This window comes from Pelodiscus sinensis, chromosome 3, assembly GCF_052426305.1.
Source record: "Pelodiscus sinensis isolate ZL-2025 chromosome 3, ASM5242630v1, whole genome shotgun sequence".
Taxonomy (NCBI): Eukaryota; Metazoa; Chordata; order Testudines; family Trionychidae; genus Pelodiscus; species Pelodiscus sinensis.
Genome location: NC_143054.1, coordinates 195,884,864 through 195,908,603, shown reverse-complemented (window position 1 = coordinate 195,908,603; position 23,740 = coordinate 195,884,864). Strand labels below are relative to the sequence as shown.

The 23,740-nt window shown below is 50.8% G+C and overlaps 1 protein-coding gene across 6 annotated transcripts in view; it reads left to right on the top strand.

Moving 5' to 3' along the window:
• Positions 1–23,740, top strand: part of RRBP1 (ribosome binding protein 1) — a 65,799-nt gene that overhangs the window by 16,590 nt on the left and 25,469 nt on the right. For all 6 annotated transcript variants that reach the window (XM_075925749.2, XM_075925745.2, XM_075925744.2 and 3 more), the window contains 5 exons: positions 8,907–9,052; positions 12,089–12,211; positions 15,015–15,167; positions 16,561–16,679; positions 20,149–20,302. In XM_075925749.2, the coding sequence (XP_075781864.2) occupies positions 8,907–9,052; positions 12,089–12,211; positions 15,015–15,167; positions 16,561–16,679; positions 20,149–20,302 (695 nt within the window). The remainder of the gene's footprint in view (positions 1–8,906; positions 9,053–12,088; positions 12,212–15,014; positions 15,168–16,560; positions 16,680–20,148; positions 20,303–23,740) is intronic.

The following is a 23,740-nucleotide window of genomic DNA, read 5'->3' as shown; positions in this document are numbered from 1 at the left end:
ACCTTTGACCCTTCCCAAAATGCCCTGCGATGCATGCAACAGCGTTAGCAATATACAATGCTGACCTGCCTCCCCAGGGGGACACCTTCAGGGAGGGGCCATTGGGGTGTGACAGCACGCTGCCCCCTGTGGTCATTGCAGAACATAACTGTCCCTCCTATCAGCCCCCTCCCTGTCCATGTTATGGAAACCAATTACATTCTAGGCACGTCCCATTGTCCTGGCACAACCAAACCCTGGACAATGGGATGTGCTATTGTCCAGGGTTTGGTTGTGCTTTACGTTAAATTTGGGCGACCTAACTCTTACTGGTAGGAGGAGTTCTTGGGCAAATGGACTCAGATGCACAAACTCTCTAATATCTAGGTAGATTTCCTTGGTTCTGAATATCTGAATCTTTCACCTTAAGACAGCGATGGGCAACCCAGGCTAGTGAGTGGGCTGCATGAGTGGGCGTCCTTCATCTCCATGGACTGCAACCGACACAGTCTTCTGGGACAGGGTAGTTTTGCTCACTATGCTTGCGCACCTAGAATGTGCAGACTGTGCCGACTAAACTGTAGCAGCGCTGTGATTGTGCGAGCCATACGTTCCCTCTGCATCCAATGTTGTGCCCTATCAACGTGCATCTCCTGTCCGTGCCCTCGCTGGATGTGCGTGTCACTTAGTGATACCGGTAAGAAAAAAACCGATATGGGTAAAAACCAGCAGAATCTGGCCACCCTGCATGTGGGCGGCAGGCAACGAAACGTCTTGCGGGCCCGCACATAGAGCCCTGATGGACCGCAGGTTGCCCACCACTGGCTTAAGTCACCTTATTATTTGTAACCTGCTTATCACAGGTCTCTGAGCAGTGGTTAAGGGTGTGTCTAGACTACCTAGTTTTGTCGACAAATTGGACTTTTGTCGACAAAACTATACCAGCGTCTACACTACCGCTGAGTTCTGTCGACATAACGTCGACAGAACTCAGCAGTTTTGTCGACGCTGGTAAACCTCATTTTACGAGGCATAACACCGTCTGTCGACAGAGTTCTGTCGACAGAAGGTGTTATTGCCTTTAGGGTTGTGTCTAGACTACAGCTTGCTTTGTCGACAGAACTCAATGTGTCTGGACGCTGTATGTCGACAGAAGTTTTGTCGACAGTATCTGTCGACAAAACTTCTGTCGACAAAACCCGGTAGTCTAGACGTACCCTAAGGCAGTGCTTGAAGGGTAGACTTGTAGTTTCTCTTCTGTCTATCCCAGGAAAGGGGGAGACCGCTGTCTAAACACTGAGCCATCTTGGCGGAATCACGCATAAAGGTAGAGCGCACGCATGGATTGCTTCTGACTGGTCCTCGTCGGGGAAAGATGGCAGTGGAATTTTTTATCCTGAAAGTGACCAGGAGTAGTTGGTTGTCAGCCTCTTCAATGAAAGCGACCCTACTAAAGTGGACCTGCCCCCATGACAGCGGAGTGCCGCTCGCAGCCTGCTAGATGTAGCTAAAGGAGAAGCACCGTATCCTTCTGCCTCCCGAAAGCAAGCTAGTTGTCATAGAGGACCAGTGCCTTGCATTTGGTTACCATTCAGCTAGTCAGGTGCTCTGCAGATCTCCTCTAAATAAGCTGTAATGAGAGGGAAGAAAACGTGCGGGTGCTTTGGAGAGGCAGGACGTTAGAACTTCTAGAAATCCTTATTGGATTACTGCTTTGCCTTCAGATTATTTTGGCGTCTCCTGAGCCTGCTCCGGGAAGGATAGCTTGGAGAATTCTGTCTCCCGAGGATGGTGACTGCAGTAAGCGTTCAGGAATGCTTGTCTTGAGGAAGGACCGAAGAAGAAATACACCAGAGACTAGGAGCAAAGTGCGCTCGTGTTGCATGCACACAGATAGTTTTGTTTCCCTTTTTCTGGTTTAGCCAGTAAGAAATTGCACCCAAAGCAGACTAAAGGCTCGTGCACACGCCCAGCATAACAGTTTGGCTGTTGGAATCTTAACGTTGATGCTTCCCGACTTCCTCTGAAACCGAAGATTGATGCTATATTTGGGTGCATCTGCTAGTCTGACGTGTAAGACGGCTGCGAAACTACGGGGAGGGGAAAAATCACGTCTTCTGTGTCTGAGAACCAGGCTTGTGGCAAATCGAATACACAAAGATGTCTCTCTGTCGTAGGCATCTTCTCCCTCTCTTGCGGCCACGGAGGGCGCCTTTCTCAGCTGAGTGGCTGGTCTGCAGAGACTCTTACCCCATGGTGGCCACACCAAAGCCAGGATTCCAGGTCTGTGCCCTAAGCACATGGAAACCCGGCAGCTTTCTCTAGAAATACAAGCCTGGAAGGTTGCAGGTGGCAGCAGAGTTTGCGATTGCGTCCATGTTACTCTCCCACAAAGGAGTCTCCAGGAAATCTGCATATAAACTAGGGATGTGAAATCCCTTTAATTGGTTAGCTGGTGGCTAAGCATTCTGTTTAACCAATTAAAGGGGGCGCAGGCCCCGACCACCGGAGCAGCCCCTCTCCGTGGTGGCTGTCTTGAAACCTTTCCCCAGCTCTGTGGAACGCCGGGGCTTTGTCTAAGAACAGTCAGCGTCAGTTCCTTGGGTGGGGAGGCTACTGGTGAGGATCCCTCTGTCCCGTGCAGACTTCGGCATGGGTGTCTCCCCGGCCTTAAAGCCGAAAATGAACAAAAGCCGCGCGCTCGGCTCCAGCGAGGCTGCGTGCCCGAAGGAGTAGCCACGCGCAGGAGGATCCCGGTGGACAGAGGATGGTCCCGTCTTCCCGCCGCCTTGTAAAAGAAGATTTCCGCAGGCTGCCAAGGGTGCGTTGCGAAGTGACGCCGAAAGTGGAAGAGTTGGAAGGGGCCTGAGCTCGCCGGCTTGAAGCAAAGCGGGGAGGGTCAAGAACCGTCGCTCGCCAGTGCGAGGGGAAGAAGAGATGTTACGGGCTAGTCCGAGGGTTTTAAAATGATTTGAGTTAAATTTAAAGCTGGGGGGAGGCAGGGAAAATGGAGAGAGGGTGGCCCAGGGATTAGTGCACTGGCATAAGACGTAAGACCTGGGTGCCAATCCCTCCTCTGCCACAGGTTTCTTGTGGGACCTTGGGTGCATCACATAAGCCTGATCTGCAACTACCACTTAGGCTGAGCGAGCTGCAAGGCTCGAGGCTGTGAGATTTCACAGCCGGCCAGGTCTGCTTTGTGTGCAACACACCCATGCCGAGCCAGTGATTACAGGAGGTCATGCTGAGCTCCCCCCGGCCTTCCCCGGAATGCGTGTCTGCCTGGATCCTTGCGCTCTCCCTTCCCAGCAGGTGCTTGTGCTGGCTGGGGCTCTGCTGTGGGGGTCACCGGTTAATTTCCGTGCTCCTGGTGGGGCTGACATGTCCTGTGGGGGATCTCTGCAGGCATCCCTGCCTCTGGCTCCCACGGCCCTCCTGCCCCAGCTGCTCCAAGCTCTGCCGGGAGGGCTCAGGGGAGAGAGAGCGTGGCAGGGAACGAGACCAGCTGCACAGAGCCGGGGCAACTCACGTTTCAGGAGTCAGGGGAGAAGAGCATCCAAACGAGAGCTCAGGGGAGGGCTGGCTCACTCTGGTCAGGATAATGCCCTGCCTCTGGCTCCTTCCCATCCTCTCTTCCCAAGTCCCCGCCAATGTCCCCTCTAACTTTTTTACATCCACGTGCAGAATAAATTTGTATGCACGGAAGCACATGCAGATGTGCACCACATCAGAGCGCCCCCTGCATGTGTTTCTAATCAGCTGGGTGGCATTGGAATCACTCCTGGGTGACTGCCCAAGCGCTCAGCTTACAGGGACCATTGTCAATGCTTGTGTCTCTTCCCCCTCCCCCCGCCCTCCCACCCTGCAGATGACCCTTGGGGCCCAACACTACCTTTTTTTTGCTCCCACCATTCCTGCATCCATGGGCATCCCAACCCCAGCACCCCCATCCTGTGCTCCCTCCACCACTCCCCCTGCATTGTGCCCCTCTGCCCCCCTCATCTGCACAGCTCCCCCTTCGTCCCAACCCCGGCCCAATCCCATCAAAAAGTGTAGTAATTTGTAAAGCATAAAAAAATGAACATGTTCTCCCTCCCCGTTGGCTCATTCTGCCGGTGCAAGCTAATGACATTCCGAAAACGAATTCAGGGATAATCACCAGAAAATTGCAACCTGCTCTTTCTTCTTTTTTCACATTACTACACGGTGCCTAGTGCATAAGCTAATGATTGGTTCTATTTCTTACAATAGCTGCAAGCTTTCGACCCTCTGTGAATCCTAGAAAAGTCCCTTTTCATATGTCGTCCTCAACAGCCTATGGGTTTAGCATCAATACAAAAGAATCGATATTCATTGAGAAATGTTTGTTGCCGATACGCTGGGCAAATTTTGAGTTGTGTGTGAGTGAGCGAAATTCTGTATTTGTGCATTTGGTTTTCTTCCTTGAAGGTGGCACCTTGCACTTGTCCTTGCTGACTTTCTGATCGCTACCCCCGTTCTCGAATGTATCAAGATTCCTTTGCATTTGAGTTCTGACCTTCACGGTATTTGCAACCCCGGCCAGCTTTGTATCCATTGCACATTTGATCAATGTGCTCTCATGCCTACATCCAGGGCATGGCTAAAGGTAATAAACACCCCTTAGCCCCAGAACCTCACTAGAGACTTCCTTCTAATCTGACATTGTCCCATTAATAGCTACGTTTGCCAAACTCTAGGGCTGTGTCTACACTGGCAAGTTATTCTGGAAAATCAGCCGCTTTTCCGGAAAAACTTGCCAGCTGTCTACACTGGCTGCTTGAATTTCCGGAAAAGCACTGACGATCTCATGTAAAATCATCACTGCTTTTCTGGAAAAACTATGCTGCTCCCGTTTGGGCAAAAGTCATTTTACGGAAAACTGTCCCGGAAAAGGGCCAGTGTAGACAGCGCAATAGTGTTTTCCACAAAAAAGCCCCGATCGCGAAAATGACGATCGGGGCTTTTTTGTGGAAAAGCGCGTCTAGATTGGCCATGGACGCTTTTCCGGAAAAGCGTCCTGCCAATCTAGACACGCTTCTCCGAAAATGCTTTTAATGGAAAACTTTTCTGTTAAAAGCATTTCCGGAAAATCATGCTAGTGTAGACGTAGCCTAGCACGTTCCGCAGTTCCTATCAGTTGGCACATGGTGTTACCTGTTCTAGCGCCGTCATCTCATGCCCATGGGTAACCTACGGCAAACATTGTTTTTTTTTTTAAACGGGGACCATTGTAACAGAGACGAGAGCCATGTCTTCTCCACCAAGAGCGACGAAGGGCATGAGGCTGCCGACAGAAAGCGCCGCTTGCTACACAACTGCAGACTCCCGCCCGCGGCTGGTGAAGTAAATTGGGATCTCATCCAAGGGAACGAACCAGAGCACCGTGTTCTGTAGTCGATGCTTCTGCCAAGAGGGGTCCTGGTTGGGGTTTTAAGTGCTTGAGGGGCCCAGTTCTGGTGGCTTGGTGGGTTGGCTCTTGCTCCTAGGCTAGAGGCTCTCTGTGGTGTTCCTGAACCTCACCTTTCATTCAAAAATACAAAAGCTCTTGCCTCCATTATTGCCAAGAGACCCTTCCAAAATAAACCACATGTTGAACCTCCCTGGTCTGGCGCCCTTGGGACCTGAGTGGACCTGGACCAGGGAATTTGCCGGGCCAGGGGAGGTCAATGCAGCCAGGTCTACTCATTTCCTTCTGGCTGCCCACTGCTGCCTGGGGCTCTACTCTCCCCTCCCCATGGGATTACGGTTAGGCTCTGCTACCCCCCGTCCTCCCATGGCTCCACTGTCACCCAGGGCTTCGCTTTCCCCCTGGCTCTGCTGTTGCCTGGGAGGGCTCCACCACACGCCACCAGGACCTCTCCCCAGCAGCCCTGCTGCAGCCCAGGACTCCCACGCTCTGCCTGACTGTGTGAGCACCTGCACCGTGGCCCCGGCTGCCATCTTGGAACACTGGTCAGCCACCCGCCACACGGCCCGCCCTCAGGAGCAGCTGGGGTCGTGGCTGCTGGGGCCGGGACCGCAGTACTAAAAGTAGCACCTCGGCCCTGGTCCCAGCACCTGCCGTGCAGCCGTGGCTCTAGCTGTTCCCGGGGGCATGGCCGCATGGCCGGCAGCTGCCCCAGATGCTGGGACTGAAGCTAGGGGCGTGGCCTGTGGCAGGACTGCAGCCACCCACCACATGGCCCCGACCCGAAGTGCAGCTGCGGCTCTGCTGAGGAAGTGGGAGGGGCTGAAATTTTTGGTGTGCAGGCGTGCACCTTCGAGGGAACCCTGGCTGTGACTGAAATGGGCGAGTGGCCTTCTCCCAGGGACACCTGTCCCATCGTACCAACTGGCGTTCCTGCTGGCGTGGCAAGGCAATTCTGTCACCTTCCTAACTGCTCACGGGGGCAGCATTGTAACTTTCTGTACTCTCGCCTGGCCCGGGAAGCAAGTTGCTGACACTAACATTCGCGTTCCGTTTCCGGTGCCCAGTTGCTTGAGATGACCAGGCACCATCTCTACAAGACGTCGGAGCCACCGTTCACCTCCACTGTAGGCGCGAGTGGGGATTGTGCCTGACACAGGACTCCCCCTTTGGGCTCCCCCAAATTGCTTTTTGAAACCCCTAAGGAACTGGCAGGGAGTGACTAACTCTGCGGTCCCTCTCCTTATGAAAGGCTTCGGGGCTGTGGTCATTCTGCTGCAATTAAACACTTGGATCCCAAGCTGTTTGCTGCCACACTCCTGTCTAAAAAAAGTCTCCAGTGCTTTCCCAGCTGAACTAGTGGTGTGGCTCCAACGCTTGGTGAAGGCCCTTCCTTTGATCCAACTGCATCAACAAAATATCAAGCCAAAAAACCCCTTTGTTTGTCTGCTAACCCGTCAGGCCAGAATCAGTTTCGCTTGCCCCATTGGTTAGATGCTTGTGTGATGCCGAGAGGCGGAACCGAACCGGGGATCTCAGGATCTTCATGCAGGAGCCGTTACAGCTTGAGCTAAAAGCCAGCAAGCTGCCCGCAGAAGTTGTAGAGCAAACTCCTCCTTTCTCTCTGTGAGGGGTCTCCGTGCCACTGCATGGGACAGAACCACACCGGAAGGTGTGTGGGTTACACGTACGTTTTCAGAACAAGTGAATGCAGGCAAAGTACAACAAGTCGGCACTTTAGCTGGGGGTGTGGTGGGGGTGCAATGCCAGCCAGTTCAAGCAATAAACATGGCCTCATACAGTCCCTGGTGCTTGCTAGGGTGCTAACCCTGCTGGAGTCCTGAGCCCCCCAGGACCTAAAACTGAAGGCCAATGGAAGCAGTCTGAGACCCTCACCCCTTGCAGCGGGAATCAGCCGCTGTGGGGATGAACAGAGCCGTATTTCTCTTGGCGGCGCTTACATACACCCCAGAATCTAGTCCTTGTGGCAGCACTGAACTTGGAAAACGGGACTGGTGTGTAAACCCGTGCAGCGATGCAAGAGATGAACTGCCCCAGCTCTTCACGGTTCTGAAACATAAAGCGAATGGGCAGAGGTTCGTTCACACTGGAGAATTGAATGGAGCAGCTATTCCAGAACGTCTAGCCGGGGAGTTATTCCGGACAAGCTGTTGTGCTTTACATTTGCACCCTGCCTTATTCTGGAGTAACTTCCCGCGTGTAGACAAATCCGTGAGGTGCCTATTGAAACCATGGAGGCAACGTTAAAATATGCTCTCTAACCGTATAGGTCCTGCTCTGACTATTATTCCTTACACTAGTTAATCCTCTGAAAACCTTTGTTCTTGAAACTTACATAAGATTGCTCCGGCTCTTCAGAGCGAGGTTTCTGCAGGATACAAGACAGGGCGGCAATAGCTGGTTATCTTAATCTGTCTAAACTAGAGTCCAACCCCCTAACAGACTTATAAACCGTGATTTCCTCCACGCCCTGCAGACCTCTGTCACAACAGGGTTATACAACTGGTTGCTACACCACTGGAATGATGCTGAAACAGCTGACTCCGGAAGTGAGGCTGCTCCAGATGGAGCTTGAGAACTGGTGGGGGTTTTTTTTTTCACAATGTAGTTTTTCCATCTCTGCTATGTCTGAAAAATCGTGCGCCAGCATTATTCCTGGAGAAAACCGTGTGTCTGAAATTCCAGCGCTCTGGCACACAAGACTGTCCCTGGAAATAGCCCACTCTTGGTGACTTTGCCATGCGTTATGTGCAGACGAGTTGAAAGTGCTGATTTCCAGATGGTTTCTAAATGATTAAGTCGCACTCGAATCCCAGACCTGCAGTAAAACTAACTTAGATTGGGTGTGTCCAAAATGCATTCAATTCTAATCGATGAACCTTCACTTTATAAAATTGTGGTCAGTGAGGTTTGGACTAGAAAAATGTGTCCTCAAGAAAGAAGACCATGCACCAAAGACGACTGTTACGCTTTGTGCTATCAGGTAATATTCTATATGGTGCATGGGCACTCTGATGAACCAGTTTAACAGTATATTGAGAAATGCATGTGCCGTCGGTCTTCCTGGTTGCTAATTTTCACTGTAACGTGAAGCGATTTTGTTTTTAATTAGAAAAAACGTAGTTAAACCCATGCAAAAAGCTGGTGCATGGAGATGAAGACAGACTTACTTTGGTGGAGCTGAAGAAGAGGTTTCAGCTAGTGAAATAGGAGACTCTTGAATCAAAATACGTGATGTAAGATCTGGTTTAATTGGTTAACCGGTTACACGTATTTAACTAGTTAACCGATTAAACAGAGCAGGCGCGTCTGCTCCAACCCCCATAGATTAACTATAATCGGTAAGCATAACCGGTTAAGCAGTCACATCCCTAGTCGGCTCAGGGACTCACACCCGTTTAGCTAAATCAGTGCAAGTTTGCATGTGAGATCCCCCTAGTGCCCAGCCATGGATAATGACGCCCTTCTCCCTCTCTAGTTCCTACAGATGCTGATGGCCCCCTGTACTTGCCCTACAAGAGCCTGGTATCCACCATCAGCAGCATGGTTTTCAGCGAGGGGGAGGCGCAGCAGCTCCTCGAGATCCTGACGGACAAATCAGGCACTCAGGACACCTGGCACACGGTACCGTACCGCTAAGGCGGGCTGCTGGCGCGTGAAGGGAGACCCAGCGGGCGCAGCCTGGCTCTGCGCGTCTCGACCTCCGTTCCCCGGACGCGTTACACTCTCGTGGGGGTGGCCGGTGGCTCACAGCGGGCGCGAGGAACGGAGCCGCGGTGGCTGACGCCGGCGGAGGAGCAGGCCTCCGGCTGTGAATCAGTCGGGTGCCACTCGCAGGCAGAGCAGAGTGCGTTTCTCAGCATTGGCTGGCGCTGGCTGCTCGGAGCACCCGTCTGTTCCAGACACTGGCTGGGGGGGTCCCTGATCTCCAGGGTGACGTAGCATTAAAGCCTCGGTCTCGTGAAGACTCCTGCATTAGCACAGACCCCGCCCTGGGCCGAGGCGACAGACTCCTGGGTTCCAGAGGAACCGCACTGGGAGAACTCCTCATGTCCCTCAGCCCTGCCCACGTGCCTGGAGATCTTCTGGCGAAAAGTGCGCCGGCAGCGCCGGGTTTGATTCCCGCTTGCCTTGGTGCCTGCAGTTCTAAAGTCCTGCCGGAAAATCCAGCGTGTAGGGCGGGCTCTCTAGCACCCTGCGGGTGACTTCAGCGGAGTCTCGCCAGCCGAGGACCTGGCTCTTGGTTTTCGGCTGTGCGGTGTGGCTGTCCAAATGACCAGCCTTCTGGAAGGGTGAGAAGATGAAGCGAGGGTCCTCTATAAACCACTTTCTGCATGCTCTGCCCACCCAAGTGTTTGCATTAAGAACATAAGAACGGCCAGACTGGGTCAGACTAAAGGTCCATCCAGCCCAGTATCCTGTCTGCCGACAGTGGCCAGCACCAGGTGCCTCAGAAGGAGTGAACAGAACAGAGAATCAAGTGATCCCTCCCCTGTCACCCATGCCCATCCTCTGACAGAGGCTAGGGACCATTCCTACCCATCCTGGCTAATAGCCATTGAGGGACTTAACCTCCATGCATTTATCTAGCTCTGTTTTAAACCCTGTCCAAGTCCTGGTCTTTGCAACATCCTCTGGCAAGGAGTTCCACAGGTTGACTATGTGCTGCATGAAGAAAAACTTCCTTTTGTTTGTGTTACCTGTTAATTTCATTTGGTGACCCCTAGTTCTTATGGGAACAAGTAAATAACTTAGGGTATGTCTACACTAGCCCCCTAGGTTGAACTAGGGAGGCTAATGTAGGCATTTGAAGTTGCAAATGAAGCCCGGGATTTAAATATCCTGGGATTTATTTGCATTTTCCCGTCTGGTCGCCATTTTTAAATGCCACTAGTCCAGACTAACTGCCCGTGGCTACACGCGGCAATCAAACGTTAACTCAAACTAAGTCCTTAGTTTGAGTTAACTGTTACACCTCGTGGAATGAGGAGTAACAGTAGTTCGAATTAGGATCTTTAATTTGAACTACCTACTTTGTGCCACGTGTAGCCGCGGGCACAGAGTTTGGACTAAGGGGGATTTTAAAATGACGGCACCCGGGAACATGCAAATGAAGCCCGGGATATTTAAATCCCGGGTTTCATTTGCAACTCCGCTTGCCCTAATTACCCTACCTAGCTCAAACTAACGAGCTAGTGTAGACGTACCCTAAGATAGTCTCTGTCTCATTCTCTATCCCTTTTTTAATGATTCCTAACACTGTTTGCTTTTTTGACTGCCGCTGTGCGTTCTTACTGTGTCTGCTTCTCCACGGTTGCACTTGGCAGTTTGGGCCCAAATTCCTGCTAATCTTTCCTGTGCTGAGGGAAGATCATAGAATCATAGAGTACTAGGACTGGAAGGGACCTCGAGAGGTCATTGAGTCCAGTCCCCTGCCCTCATGGCAGGACTAAATACTGTCTAGACCATCCCTGATAGACATTTATCTAACCTACTCTTAAATATCTCCACAGATGGGGATTCCACAACCTCCCTGGGCAATTCATTCCAGTGTTTGACCACCCTGACAGGAACTTTTTCCTATCGTCCAACCTAAACCTCCCTTGCTGCAGTTTAAGCCCATTGCTTCTTGTTCTATCCTCAGAGGCCAAGATGAACAAGTTTTCTCCCTCCTCCTTATGACACCCTTTTCGATACCTGAAAACTGCCATCATGTTCCCCCTCAATCTTCTCTTTTCCAAACTAAACAAACCCAATTCTTTCAGCCTTCCCTCATAGGTCATGTTCTCTAGACCTTTCATCATTCTCGTTGCTCTTCTCTGGACCCTCTCCAATTTCTCCACATCCTTCTTGAAATGCGGCATCCAGAACTGGACACAATCCTCCAACTGAGGCCTAACCAGCGCAGAGTAGAGTGGAAGAATGACTTCTCGTGTCTTGCTCACGACACTCCTGTTAATGCCTCCCAGAATCATGTTTGCTTTTTTTGCAACAGCATCACACTGCTGACTCATATTCAGCTTGTGGTCCACTATAACCCCTAGGTCCCTTTCTGCAGTACTCCTTCCTAGACCGTCGCTTCCCATTCTGTATGTGTGAAACTGATTGTTCCTTCCTAAGTGGAGTACTTTGCATTTGTCCTTATTAAACTTCATCCTGTTTACCTCAAACCATTTCTCCAATTTGTCCAGATCATTTTGAATTATGACCCTATCCTCCAACCCCGCCCAGCTTAATATCATCCTCAAACTTAATAAGTGTACTTTTTATACCAATATCTAAATCATTGATGAAGATATTGAACAGAGCCGGTCCCAATACAGACCCCTGTGGAACCCCACTTGTTATACCTTTCCAGCAGGATTGTGAACCATTAATAATTACTCTCTGAGTATGGTTTTCCAGACAGTTATGCACTCACCTTATAGTAGCCCCAGCTAAGTTGTATTTGCCTAGTTTATTGATAAGAATATCATGCGAGACCGTATCAAACGCCTTACTAAAGTCTAGGTATACCACATCCACCACTTACCGCTTCTCCCTTATCCACAAGACTCATTATCCTATCAAAGAAAGCGATCAGATTGGTTTGACATGATTTGACATGAGATAGGCTTACGAGGTGGCTCGTATCGCTGACACGTGGTCTCTTCTTCACAGGCCACTCAGAAAGGGGACCCAGTTACTGCTTTGAAGCGTCAGTTGGAAGAGAGAGAGAAGCAACTTGCTGCGGAACAAGAGGATGCATCTGCTGCCAAAAACAAACTGAGGGAGCTAAGTAAGGTGAGGACAGGTCAGTCTCCTACCCTCCCTGGGCCTGGACTGCTGGCTTTCTCCAGCTTCCTCTGTAGGGCTCCCCTGCTGCCTGAGTTCCACGGCAGGATCGCAGATTCTTCAGAGCTTGTTTCTGGTGTCGACGCGGCTTCTGTGCGAGGCACGTGGCTGGGGTGGATGCTGCTTCTGTGCGAGGCACGTGGCTGGTGTGGACGCTGCTTCTGTGCGAGGCACATGGCTGGTGTGGACGCTGCTTCTGTGCGAGGCACGTGGCTGGGGTGGACGCTGCTTCTGTGCGAGGCACGTGGCTGGGGTGGATGCTGGTTCTGTGCGAGGCACGTGGCTGGTGTGGATGCTGCTTCTGTGCGAGGCACATGGCTGGTGTGGACGCTGCTTCTGTGCGAGGCACGTGGCTGGGGTGGACGCTGCTTCTGTGCGAGGCACGTGGCTGGTGTGGATGCTGCTTCTGTGCGAGGCACGTGGCTGGTGTGGACGCTGCTTCTGTGCGAGGCACGTGGCTGGGGTGGATGCTGGTTCTGTGCGAGGCACGTGGCTGGTGTGGATTCTGGTTCTGTGCGAGGCACGTGGCTGGTTTGGATGCTGGTTCTGTGTGAGGTACGTGGCTGGTGTGGATGCTGCTTCTGTGCGAGGCACGTGGCTGGGGTGGATGCTGCTCCTGTGCGAGGCACGTTTCTGAGCTGCACTGTGGTAGTGCCAAGGGAAAGGGAGTGGGATCCCATTGTGCTCGGTGCTGTACAAGCCGAACAAAAACACGTTCACCGTGGAAGTCTGTGTAACGGAGCTCTGGGGAGCCAGAAAAAGGCCGTCTGCAAAATTCCCATCGATGTTGTGGGGAAATTCTTCCGTGGATCCAAGGCCGCTTTGTGAATGATCAGTGTAAAACTACTGAGTGCACCCTTGGCCTTTTTCCCTGGAGGGAGGCTGCTTTTTAAATCCAAGTGAGTTGAAGTCATTTGGTTAAGCTGACTTGCATGGAAGCCTCCCTCCGCAATCCAGCCGTGATCGAAAATTCTAGCGGTGGCTTTTGATGCAGATATTTTCCGAGGCTGTGCAGTTGATGGGGACCAGAACACGTCCAATCCGGTCACCTCTCCTAGGCTCTAAAAGTTGCACTATGTAATAGCAAGGCAGGTTATTGGCCAGAAGGGGAAAAGGGTGTGTGTGGGGGTTGGGGGGAATGGAACACGTCTGTGTCCATCTTAATCTCTTTTTTGGCAAAAGGTGCACATGAGAATTTCAGTGAGTGTCTTCATTGTCATGTGCTGGGGGGAAGGGGGAAGTGTCCCTCTGATGTCACGCTACCCTCACTGGGACTAAACACCAACTCCTCCTGCCCCAATTCATGCTGACAGCCGTTGAGTGACCCTTTACACCCCGTCTGCAGGCTAAAACGTGATCTGGAGCTGGCTTAAGTGTGGGGAACTCCAGAAATCACATGAGCGACAATTCTCCTCTTTGGTTGTCCTTCATTAGCTGCTCACCATGCAAAGACTCTCTTATCCCATCCTAGATGAGGTCATTCATCTGACTGTCACCTGTGTGAATTAATGGAGCACAATGTTAGGCCTCAGTTGGAGTGTTGTGTCCGGTTCTGAGCACCACTTTGCAAGAAAGATGTGGAGAAATTGGAGACGGTCCAGAGAAGAGCAACAAAAATGATCTACGAAACATGAGTTGTGAGGCAAGGCTGAAAGCAGTGGGCTTGTTTAGTTTACAAAAGAGAAGACTGAGAGGGAACATGAGCAGTTTTCAAGTATCTAAAAGGGTGTTCCAAGGAAGAGAGAGAAACATTTGTTCTCCTTGGCCTCTGAGGATAGGACAAGAAGCAAAGGGCTTTTGCAGAAAGGGAGGTTCAGGTTGGACATTAGGAAAAACTTCCTAACTGCCAGGGTGGTTAAACACTGGAATAAATTTCCCAGGGAGGTTGTGGAATCTCCATCCCTGGAGATATTTAAGAGCAGGTTGGACAGGCATCTATCAGGGATGATATAGATGGTGCTTGGTCCTGCCATGAGGGCAGGGGACTGGACTCGATGACCTCTCGAGGTCCCTTCCTGTTCTAGTGTTCTATGATTCTATGACAATGGTGTATTGAAATAACAAAAGAACACTTGTGCTGTCTTCTGGCGTGGCTTTCCTGCTCTCTCTCTCTCTCTCTCTCTCTCTCTCTCTCTGTGTGTGTGTGTGTGTGTGTGTGTGTGTGTGTGTGTGTGTGTGTGTGTGTGTGTGTGTGTGTGTGTTCTGGAAAAATTCTAGGGTGTCTTACTCCTCTCTCTTAGCTGATCAAATGCTGAACAATAGTGTTATCCAGCGGCCACAGCACTCAAAACAAAAATCAGAATCAAATGTTAAGTTTTTGTTGGAGCTGAATAATTCAGATCGGCCATGCTGGCGAGGGCTGTGTTAGCACGGAAATGCTCTGTCCTTTCACAATATAATTGTGGAATGTGGGACTTGTCGACACTACATGGGGGATCGATACTGCAGCGATCGATCCACCAGCTGTCGATTGATTATGTCTGCTTAGACGCGATAAATCGACTTCCGAGCGCTCTCCCGTCGACACTGATGCTCCACCCTGACGAGAAGGGTAGCCGGCATCAACGGGAGAGCACCCCCCGCAGCCCTGACCGCACTCAAGACGCTGCAGGAAGTCTGCTAGCCCCCACCGTCGCTCGAGTCTACGTGACTTCCGCTGCGATGGCAGGGGTCAGAATAGACCATGGTTGGGACGGATCTTTGAAACAAACAAAAAGTTGCCGATCATGAAAAGCGTCTCCTCTTCCTGAAGGAGCTTGCGGCGGAGAAGGCGAAGACCGTGGCTGTTGAAACCAAGTGGAAAGAGCAGCTGCTGGTGCGTGACCAAGAGATGATCGCCGTGCAAGCCCGCATGCAGACGAGTTACCAGGACCATGTGAATGAAACCCAGCAGTTGCAAGGGAAGGTAGGAGACTGCCGTTTATGCTTCTGAACGCAGATGCCTAGTGGATGTAGTCTGGCAGCACCGGGAGCAGAGCTGGGCTTGCAGGGCTGTTTCCTTGGCGGCGTAAAGTAAACTTAATTCCAAACCCCAGAGGGACCCGACTCCCTGGGCGGTGGGCAGTGTAGGCAAAGGAAGGCACAGCCTTCCCAAAACTGTCTGCATGCCCCGGCCACCGGGGGGGATGGGGCAGTGGTGCGGCAGCCCTGCTCCCTGGCTGCTGGGGAGTGCTGGAGGTGGGGATCACAAAATGGCAGCCCCAGCCCTCTAGGTGGCCAGGAAGGATCGGGCTGGAAGTGGGCGGGGTTTGGCTCCAGGGGCGGAGCCTCAGGTGGAAGGGGCGGGGCTGGGGCTTGCCTTCCCCCGCCAGCCACGCCCAACTCCACCTCCTTCGGTGTGGCTGAAGCGGTGACCGCGTTGTGCGCCAGGCTTAGAGGGAGCGACCAGCTGAGCGTTGTCGGGAATGTGCTTCGAGGGGAGTGCCCTGCCGCTCCCTCGTGGATTTCGGGATGAACCGATTTGGAGGCCGGAAGGGACCAACGTAACTTTATAAAGCTCTGAAGCTGGAGAAAGTGGCGTCCCGTTGTCCCTCCTGCCACCTCCAAAAATAGCCTTCCCCGTCAATGAATGGGGGCGGAGAGGTGACTCGCAGGGACTGTCTAAGAGGGGGATCTGGTCATGGCATTTCCCCCTCCTCCATGGTGTCGGGGCATGTCCCCCGCTTTCTCAGATGCTGCCTTTTGGGCTCTGCGTTGGGTTCTAAGCCGTCTGGTGCAAGGTGCAATACAAAGGGAAGTCTCTTTAAGAGGGCCGGGTGTAGCGGTGGGGAGAGGGCACGTCTGCATGAAGCCAGGCTTTTGCCATAGTGTGCAAGGGGGAAAAAATCATGTGTGTGACTTTAAATAAAGGACAGTTGTTGCTGGAGCCTTGCTGGAGCCTGCCTGCCCTGCAGACCAGGGGTGGGCATTAATTTTTGCAGGGGGGCCACTTCATAAATTGTGGAGTGGTCGATGGCCAGCTCCGCCCCCAGAAAGGGCGGAGCCTTGGGCAGGAGGGGCGGGACCTTGGCAGAAGAGGGGGTTCCCTCTAGGCACTGTGTGCCCTTGGTGGGGGAAGGAGACTTGGCGTGCTCCCCCACCCCCAGACCAGTTGGCATGTGACACCTAGAGGGAGCCGCCAGCTGTTTTAAACAACGAATGACTTGGTGAGCTCCCCCGCCCTCAGGGCTCCATTGGCCTGGGGACGGGGGCGTGGCAGGGCAGCCGTGGGCCGGGTCAAACGGTGTGGCGGGCCGGATCCAGCCCGTGAGCCGTATCTTGCCCACCCCTGCCGTAGACTGACTCTCTCACTCTTCCAGATACGGACTCTTCAGGAGCAGCTCGAGAACGGCCCCAGCACCCAGCTCGCTCGCTTGCAGCAGGAGAACTCCATCCTACGGGACGCTCTGAACCAAGCCACCAGCCAGACGGAGAGCAAGTAAGAGCATGTGTGTTGGTGACTCCACGGGTCGTTCCAGGTAGCTTTTCTACACCGTCTTCCTCCTCGCTCCCAAAAACCCACCCCTCCACCACCCCACGGCACAGCCAGTTCCCAGGAAAGTAAGGCACGCTCCAAGCTCCCCCTTCCCCCTTTGCAGATGATACCAAACTGGGTGGGGTTGCGACTTCTTTGGAGGATAGGGACATAATTCAAAATGACCTTAGCAAGTTAGAGAAATGGTCAGAGGTAAACAGGATGAGGTTTAATAAAGAGAAATGCAAAGTGCTCCACTTAGGAAGGAACAATCAGTTCCATACATACAAGATGGGAAGCAACTGTCTAGGAAGGAGCATGGCGGAAAGGGATCTAGGGGTCATAGTGGACCACAAGTTGAATATGAGTCAACAGTGTGATGCTGTTGCAAAAAAAGCAAATATGATTCTAGGTTGTATCAACAGATGTGTTGTAAGCAAAACTCGTGAAGTCATTCTGCCGCTCTACTCTGCACTAGTTAGGCCTCAGCTGGAGTACTGTGTCCAGTTCTGGGCGCCACATTTCAAGAAAGATGTGGAGAAATTGGAAAGGGTACAGAGAAGAGCGACAAGAATGATTAAAGGTTTAGAGAACATGACCTATGAAGCCAGGCTTCATGAACTGGGCTTGTTTAGTTTGGAAAAAAGAAGATTAAGAGGGGACATGATAGCGGTTTTCAAATATCTAAAAGGGTGTCACAAGGAGGAAGGAGAAAATTTGTTCCTCTTGGTTTCTGAGGACAGGACAAGGAGTAATGGGCTTAAAGTGCAGCAGGGGAGGTTTAGATTGGACATTAGGAAAAAATTCCTAACTGTCAGGGTGGTCAAATATTGGAATAAATTGCCAAGGGAGGTGGTGGAATCTCCCTCTCTGGAGATATTTAAGAACAGGTTAGATAGACATCTGTCAGGGATGGTGTAGGTGGAGCTTGGTCCTGCCTTGAGGGCGGGGGGCTGGACTCGATGACCTCTCGAGGTCCCTTCCAGTCCTATCATTCTATGATTCTATGATTCTATGATTCCCTCTGCCAATTGGACCTGGCTGCAAGCTTCCTGTTGAATCATCATCTGTCTGGGACAATCCAGGTTTTTTTTTTAGATGACTCCGTTTTCCTGAGAAAAGTGTTAGTTTGGGGGGTGTGCCGAGCGGTGTGGTTTGGGGGTGTTCAGTCAGTGTTTTCAGCATGTGATCACTGTGGAACTTCATGAGAATTGTAGTTCAGGCAACCCTGCTCACGCACAACCTCCTCTTGTTGGGAAGTGAAATTGACACCGCAGACAATGAAGGGAGCATGGCCGAGGCTGGAAAACGTGAACGTGGAGTATCTAAACTACAACTTCCATGAGGCACCAGAGCAGCATTTCAGAATCTAAACATTTTTTTTTAATCAACCCCCTTCAGCCTTCTGTAGGTGGGAACCCATTTTGCACCCAGCTTTATTACTGTCATGTTGCAAAATCCATGCCTGCATGAACCCCGTTCTAGTTCTGGAACAGATTGCTAATTCTGAATTATGGGGCAGTTCAACGGTGATGTAAAGGGTAGAACTCCTTTGCCTGATCTATCCAGGTCTTTATTTGAGCCTATCTATATAGCACTCAAGAATTGTGACGGGGCTCTTTGTGTTTGCGGGGCTAAGAATAGCTGGGGATAGAAAAATTATCCAGAGTCAAGCTTTATAGTTTCACATAAGAACATAAGAACAGCCATACTGGGTCAGACCAAAGGTCCATCTAGCCCAGTATCCTCTCTGCCGACACTGGACACCACCAGGTGCCCCAGAGAGGGTGGACCAAAGACGATGATCAAGCGATTTGTCTCCTGCCATCCCTCTCCAGCCTCTGACAAACAGAGGCCAGAGACATCATTTCTATCCCCTGGCTAATAGCCTTTTATGGACCTAACCTCCATGAAATTATCTAGCTTCTCTTTAAACTCTGTTATAGTCCTAGCCTTCATAGCCTCATCTGGCAAGGAGTTCCACAGGTTGACTACACGCTGTGTGAAGAAGAACTTCAAGTCCGGAAGGGATACTGGTTTGGCAAACTACATGTTTTGTTTAGTGCCTATATACTAAATTACACCGTTCAGTTTCACTCTTTGCTCTGCAGTATCTGTCTAACCTAGAGCAAACCTACTCTAGTTAATGATCTACCCTAATTTAAAATAACATTGCATACATGATTGATGGAAAATCTTGTCCTTCCGCATTTAGTTTAAAAAACTTCCACATTTTGTTTGGCTGTGGAATAAGAGAAAACAAAGAGCCAGTATAGAGAAACAAGAACTAGCCAGTGTGTAGGAAACAAATATCTATTTAAAGAGATTATTGAATATTTTGTTTTATATAAAAAAGCTTTAAAGTCATTGGAGACAGAACTCCAAATGTTCAGAGAACTTCCTTTTTCTGTCTGGACGCATAAATCCTCAGATTTTTACAGTCTAAAAATGAAAGATATTTTGGCCTTGGAAAGGGTTCAGAAAAGGGCAACTAAAATGATTAGGGGTTTGGAACGGGTCCCATATGAGGAGAGGTTAAAGCGACTGGGACTTTTCAGTTTAGAAAAGAGGAGACTGAGGGGGGATATGGTAGAGGTCTATAAAATCATGAGTGGTGTGAAGAGGGCGGATAAAGAAAAGTTATTTATTAGTTCCCTAAATATAAGAACTAGAGGACACCAAATGAAATTAATGGGTAGCAGGTTTAAAACTAATAAAAGGAAGTTCTACTTCACACAGCGTGTAGTCAACCTGTGGAACTCCTTGCCAGAGGAGGCTGTGAAGGCTAGGACTATAACAGAGTTTAAAGAGAAGTTAGATAATTTCATGGAGGTTAGGTCCATAAAAGGCTATTAGCCAGGGGATAAAATGGTGTCCTTGGCCTCTGTTTGTCAGCGGCTGGAGAGGGATGGCAGGAGACAAATCGCTTGATCATTGTCTTCGGTCCACCCTCTCTGGGGCACCTGGTGCTGGCCACTGTCGGCAGACAGGATAGTGGGCTAGATGGACCTTTGGTCTGACCCAGTAATTCTTATGTTCTTATGTTGAAACCCCATCTTTTGACCAGTTGATTTTTAATTTTACTGAGTCTCCAGTGCAAAAGTGCTGCTGCTAAAGAGTTGTTGTCCTGTGTAGGAAATTGCTTATTTGGGGAAGCAGGAAAATGACACCTCTCTAAATATTTGCCTCTTATGTAATGCAGTAAAAATGTGTTTTGAGTATATGGGGGACTGGAACCATTTTTATAGTGGGAGTGCTGAGAGCCACTTAAACCAAACTATAATCCCTGTCTATAATGGAACCCACTTCAACTCCTAGGTTCCAGCACCTAAGCAAATGTAGGGCTAAGGCGTATGAAATAACTCGGGTCCTGCTAAGCTGGAATTGTATGAGAGTCGGTACACAAATGTCATTGGTCGGTCTGTCTGTCTAGGCAAAATGCGGAGCTAGCCAAGCTGAGGCAAGAATGCAGTAAACTCACCAAAGAGCTGTCTGAAAAATCTGAGACGCTGCAGCAGGAGGAGCAACAGAAAAAGAACCTGGAACTAAAGGCTGCCGCGTACGAAAAACAAATCAACCAGCTACAGGTCAGCACTGTGCCGACAAGCTGCCCTTTCGTTTGGCTGCTAATCATGTCGCTTTCTTCGTTGACGCATCTGGCTTTATTGTAGCCACTGCTTGCTCAGGTGATCTGGTCATCAGGCATCAGATTGGGTGTCCGGAGAGCTAGCTGTTTGACCTTGAGCAAGTCGTGTAAAGCTCTGTGCCTCAGTTTCCCCTCTGTAAAGCAGGGATAAAACTTAGGCAAAAGATGGCATCTGTTCAGAACCCAGTCTGGTTGGGCAGCACATGGCACCACAGGGTCCCAATGAGGTTGTGCAGCCGTGGGAGCTATTCCATGTGGAGCTCGTTGGAAGTGTGTTGATGGAATGTCTGTCAGTCGAAATATCGATTAGCCAAATGGAAATTTGGGGAAAAGGATGTTGAGTTTTTTTCCACTGAGGTGGGGGGTGGGGACACGGTCCAAACTTTGTTACGTTTTAGAGATGAAACATTTCGAGGTCCAAATGGCTGGTTTGAAATGTAAGCTAATGGACCTTAAAAAACAAAGAAACCAACCCAAAAGCAAAACAAAACACGTCAATGGACATGAATATTTTGGATTTTCAGCTCCTGAAAATGTGGGGCTGATTTTTTATTTCTTTGTCATAGTTCGGGACAGAAACCTGTTCTCTGACTGCAGGTTTGTGCGGGACGGGGAACCGTTTCCTGCCCAGCTGTCACTGCCGAACACCTCGCTAATAACATGGAATGTTCAGACTATGTATTAATTAAAGGCGTCTTAATACTAGGGAGTGTCATGCTGAGCCCATTGCTTGCTGAAAAAACAACCTCTTCGCATCCCTGGCTGTCCCAATGTTAGCCCACGCGGCATATGCTTACAACATACAGGATATATTGCCTCCTCAACAGATGCTCAAAAGGCTTTACAAAGCAGGAAATTGGCCTCCATGGAAAATTCCTTCCTGATCTCATTGCCCCAGAGGCTGGCTCACACCCTGAAGCATGAGGGTTTATAACCCTGCCTAATCTCTTGCTTGGTTTTTAAAATAACGCTGCGTCTTCTCAGCCGCATAAATGTCTAACCCAGCTGTGCGGCTGCCAACTGCGGCTTCAGCACAGAGCAGGTGAAAGTGACACACGGCTCGGGCGCTCTAGGCTTGCCCCCGGCTTGATAACAGGCGCATCATAAAAATAGTTCAGCCCTGAAACTTACTGGCAACGGGAGTCTGGTGTGAGGAGGTTCATGATAGGAAATGCCCCAGATGCTCCCACAACAGGGACCTTGCCCCCTCCCTCTGCTCTGTTATTGCGTGTTTACCTGCAGATCAGCAAAAGGTGCTTTTCCATGATGGAGGGGCAATGGGATTTTTTTGGTTCTGTTGGCTGGATTTTTTTTTTTTTTAATTTTCAGGTGGTTTGTTTTCATAGGCACCCTGTGGTAGCACCCACTGTCTCTCTGTGCCCCAGCCCAGCTGTGGGTTGCTAATTGAGGTGCTCCGTCATACTCCTTCCCTGTTTCTCTGCGTGGCCCCCGCATCCCAACCTCTCAGAGGTACTAGTGGCTTATGTTTGTATGTGTTACCCCTTGAGAGGTGCTTATCCCTTGAGAGGTTACCACTGCGGTGCTGGGTGTCCACGTAGGAGCTATGGTCCGTGGCCCACAGCTGTGGACCCGGTGGGCAACCAAGGAAGCAAGCTTGGTGGAGTTGGATTAAGTGGGAGACTTGCGGTACCTCTGCGTCCTCAAATGTCTCGATGGCCTGGGAGGGAGTGAGGCCGAGCATCCTGATGAGGCTGTTGCTGTCTCCTGCAGTGATGGTGGCAGGCGTTCAGCGAGAGCAGGCAAACCCAGCTCCGTGGCATCGGAGAGCCGTGTCGCGTCCCCGCGCTTGCAGTGCCCTCTGATGCTCAGTCGAGAGGAGGCCGGGCAGGGTCATTCTGTCTCCCAAAAAGGCTCCTCCTAGGACACGTACAAAGCGCGTGCGCGTACGTTGAGCTGGGCGTTCCCGGGGCTGTGGCCTGATGGATGGAGACAGGGAGAGGGTCAGGCCGCAGGCGTGCCGGGCTGAGGGCCAAGCAGTTGCCAGAGAAACGCAGGCCTCTTGGCCTGTAGCATGGTCGAGACAGAGCGTGGCTACGACTCTACCTCCTCCTGCGCCCGTTAATGAACTAATGGGCACCTGGCTGAAATATTTGAAATATTTCCATGGCCATCAACCTGCATCACCAGGTAGCCTTCAATGAGGGTCTCTATAGGGAAAGAGCACTGGTTGTGAACAGGGCTGCGTGTATGGATGGTGTGTAGGGATGTAAAATGTAACCGGTTAACTGATAGGCTAGTGCTTATCGGTAACGGTGAATGGTTGAACTTGGCCTATGGTGGCTGAAGGCCAGTGGGGCCAGGAGCTGGTGAAGCTGGAAGCCCGTGGGGGCTGAAGGCCAGTGGGGCCAAGAGCCGGCGGGGCTGTCAGCTTGCAGAGTTGCAGTCCCACCGAGCTCTTTTACCGGTGTAACCGATTTAAATTTTAATCGGTTACACAGTTAATATTTTTAGAAGATTTTCACATCCCTGATGGGGGGTGTGTGTGTGTGTGTGTGTGTATGTTGTTCTTCTCTTAGAGACTTAGATGCGCAAGTGACTTAGGAACTTCTGAAAGTGTTGCCCAATAACCAAGTGAAGTGTGTGTGTGTGTGTGTGTGTGTGTGTGTGTGTGTGTGTGTGTGTGTGTGTGCGCGCGCGCGTATGTTTATCTTCTCTTGGAGACTTAGATGCGCAAGTGACTTAGGAACGTTTGAAAGTGTTGCCCAATAACCAAGTGAAGTGTGTGTGTGTGTGTGCGCGCGCGCGTATGTTTATCTTCTCTTGGAGACTTAGATGCGCAAGTGACTTAGATGCGCAAGTGACTTAGGAACGTCTGAAAGTGTTGCCCAATAACCAAGTGAAGCGTGTGTGTGTGTGTGTGTGTGTGTGCGCATGTATGTTTATCTTCTCTTGGAGACTTAGATGCGCAAGTGACTTAGATGCGCAAGTGACTTAGGAACGTCTGAAAGTGTTGCCCAATAACCAAGTGAAGTTTGTGTGTGTGTGTGTGTGTGTGTGTGTGTGTGTGTTGATCTTCTCTTGGAGACTTAGATGCGCAAGTGACTTAGGAACGTCTGAAAGTGTTGCCCAATAACCAAGTGAAGTTTGAGTGCTGTACAATATTGTCATCCCTCTAAAAACATGCAGAGTTTGTGAAAGGTACTTTACAATCTGCCTCCCTGCCAGCTGTAAGAACAGGACCGATGAAAGGGAGATAGCTTTATGCCCTCTGGGGGCTCTAGTGTGAGGGAGTGGGGGAGCAGAAATGGATCTTTTAGCATGATCCTCCCATTCTGGGCCCTGGCCTCTCCGTGAAGGGCTGGCCACCACGTGCTCTTTCCCTGCTACGTTTGGTCGCAGAAGGATCGTACTCCATCCA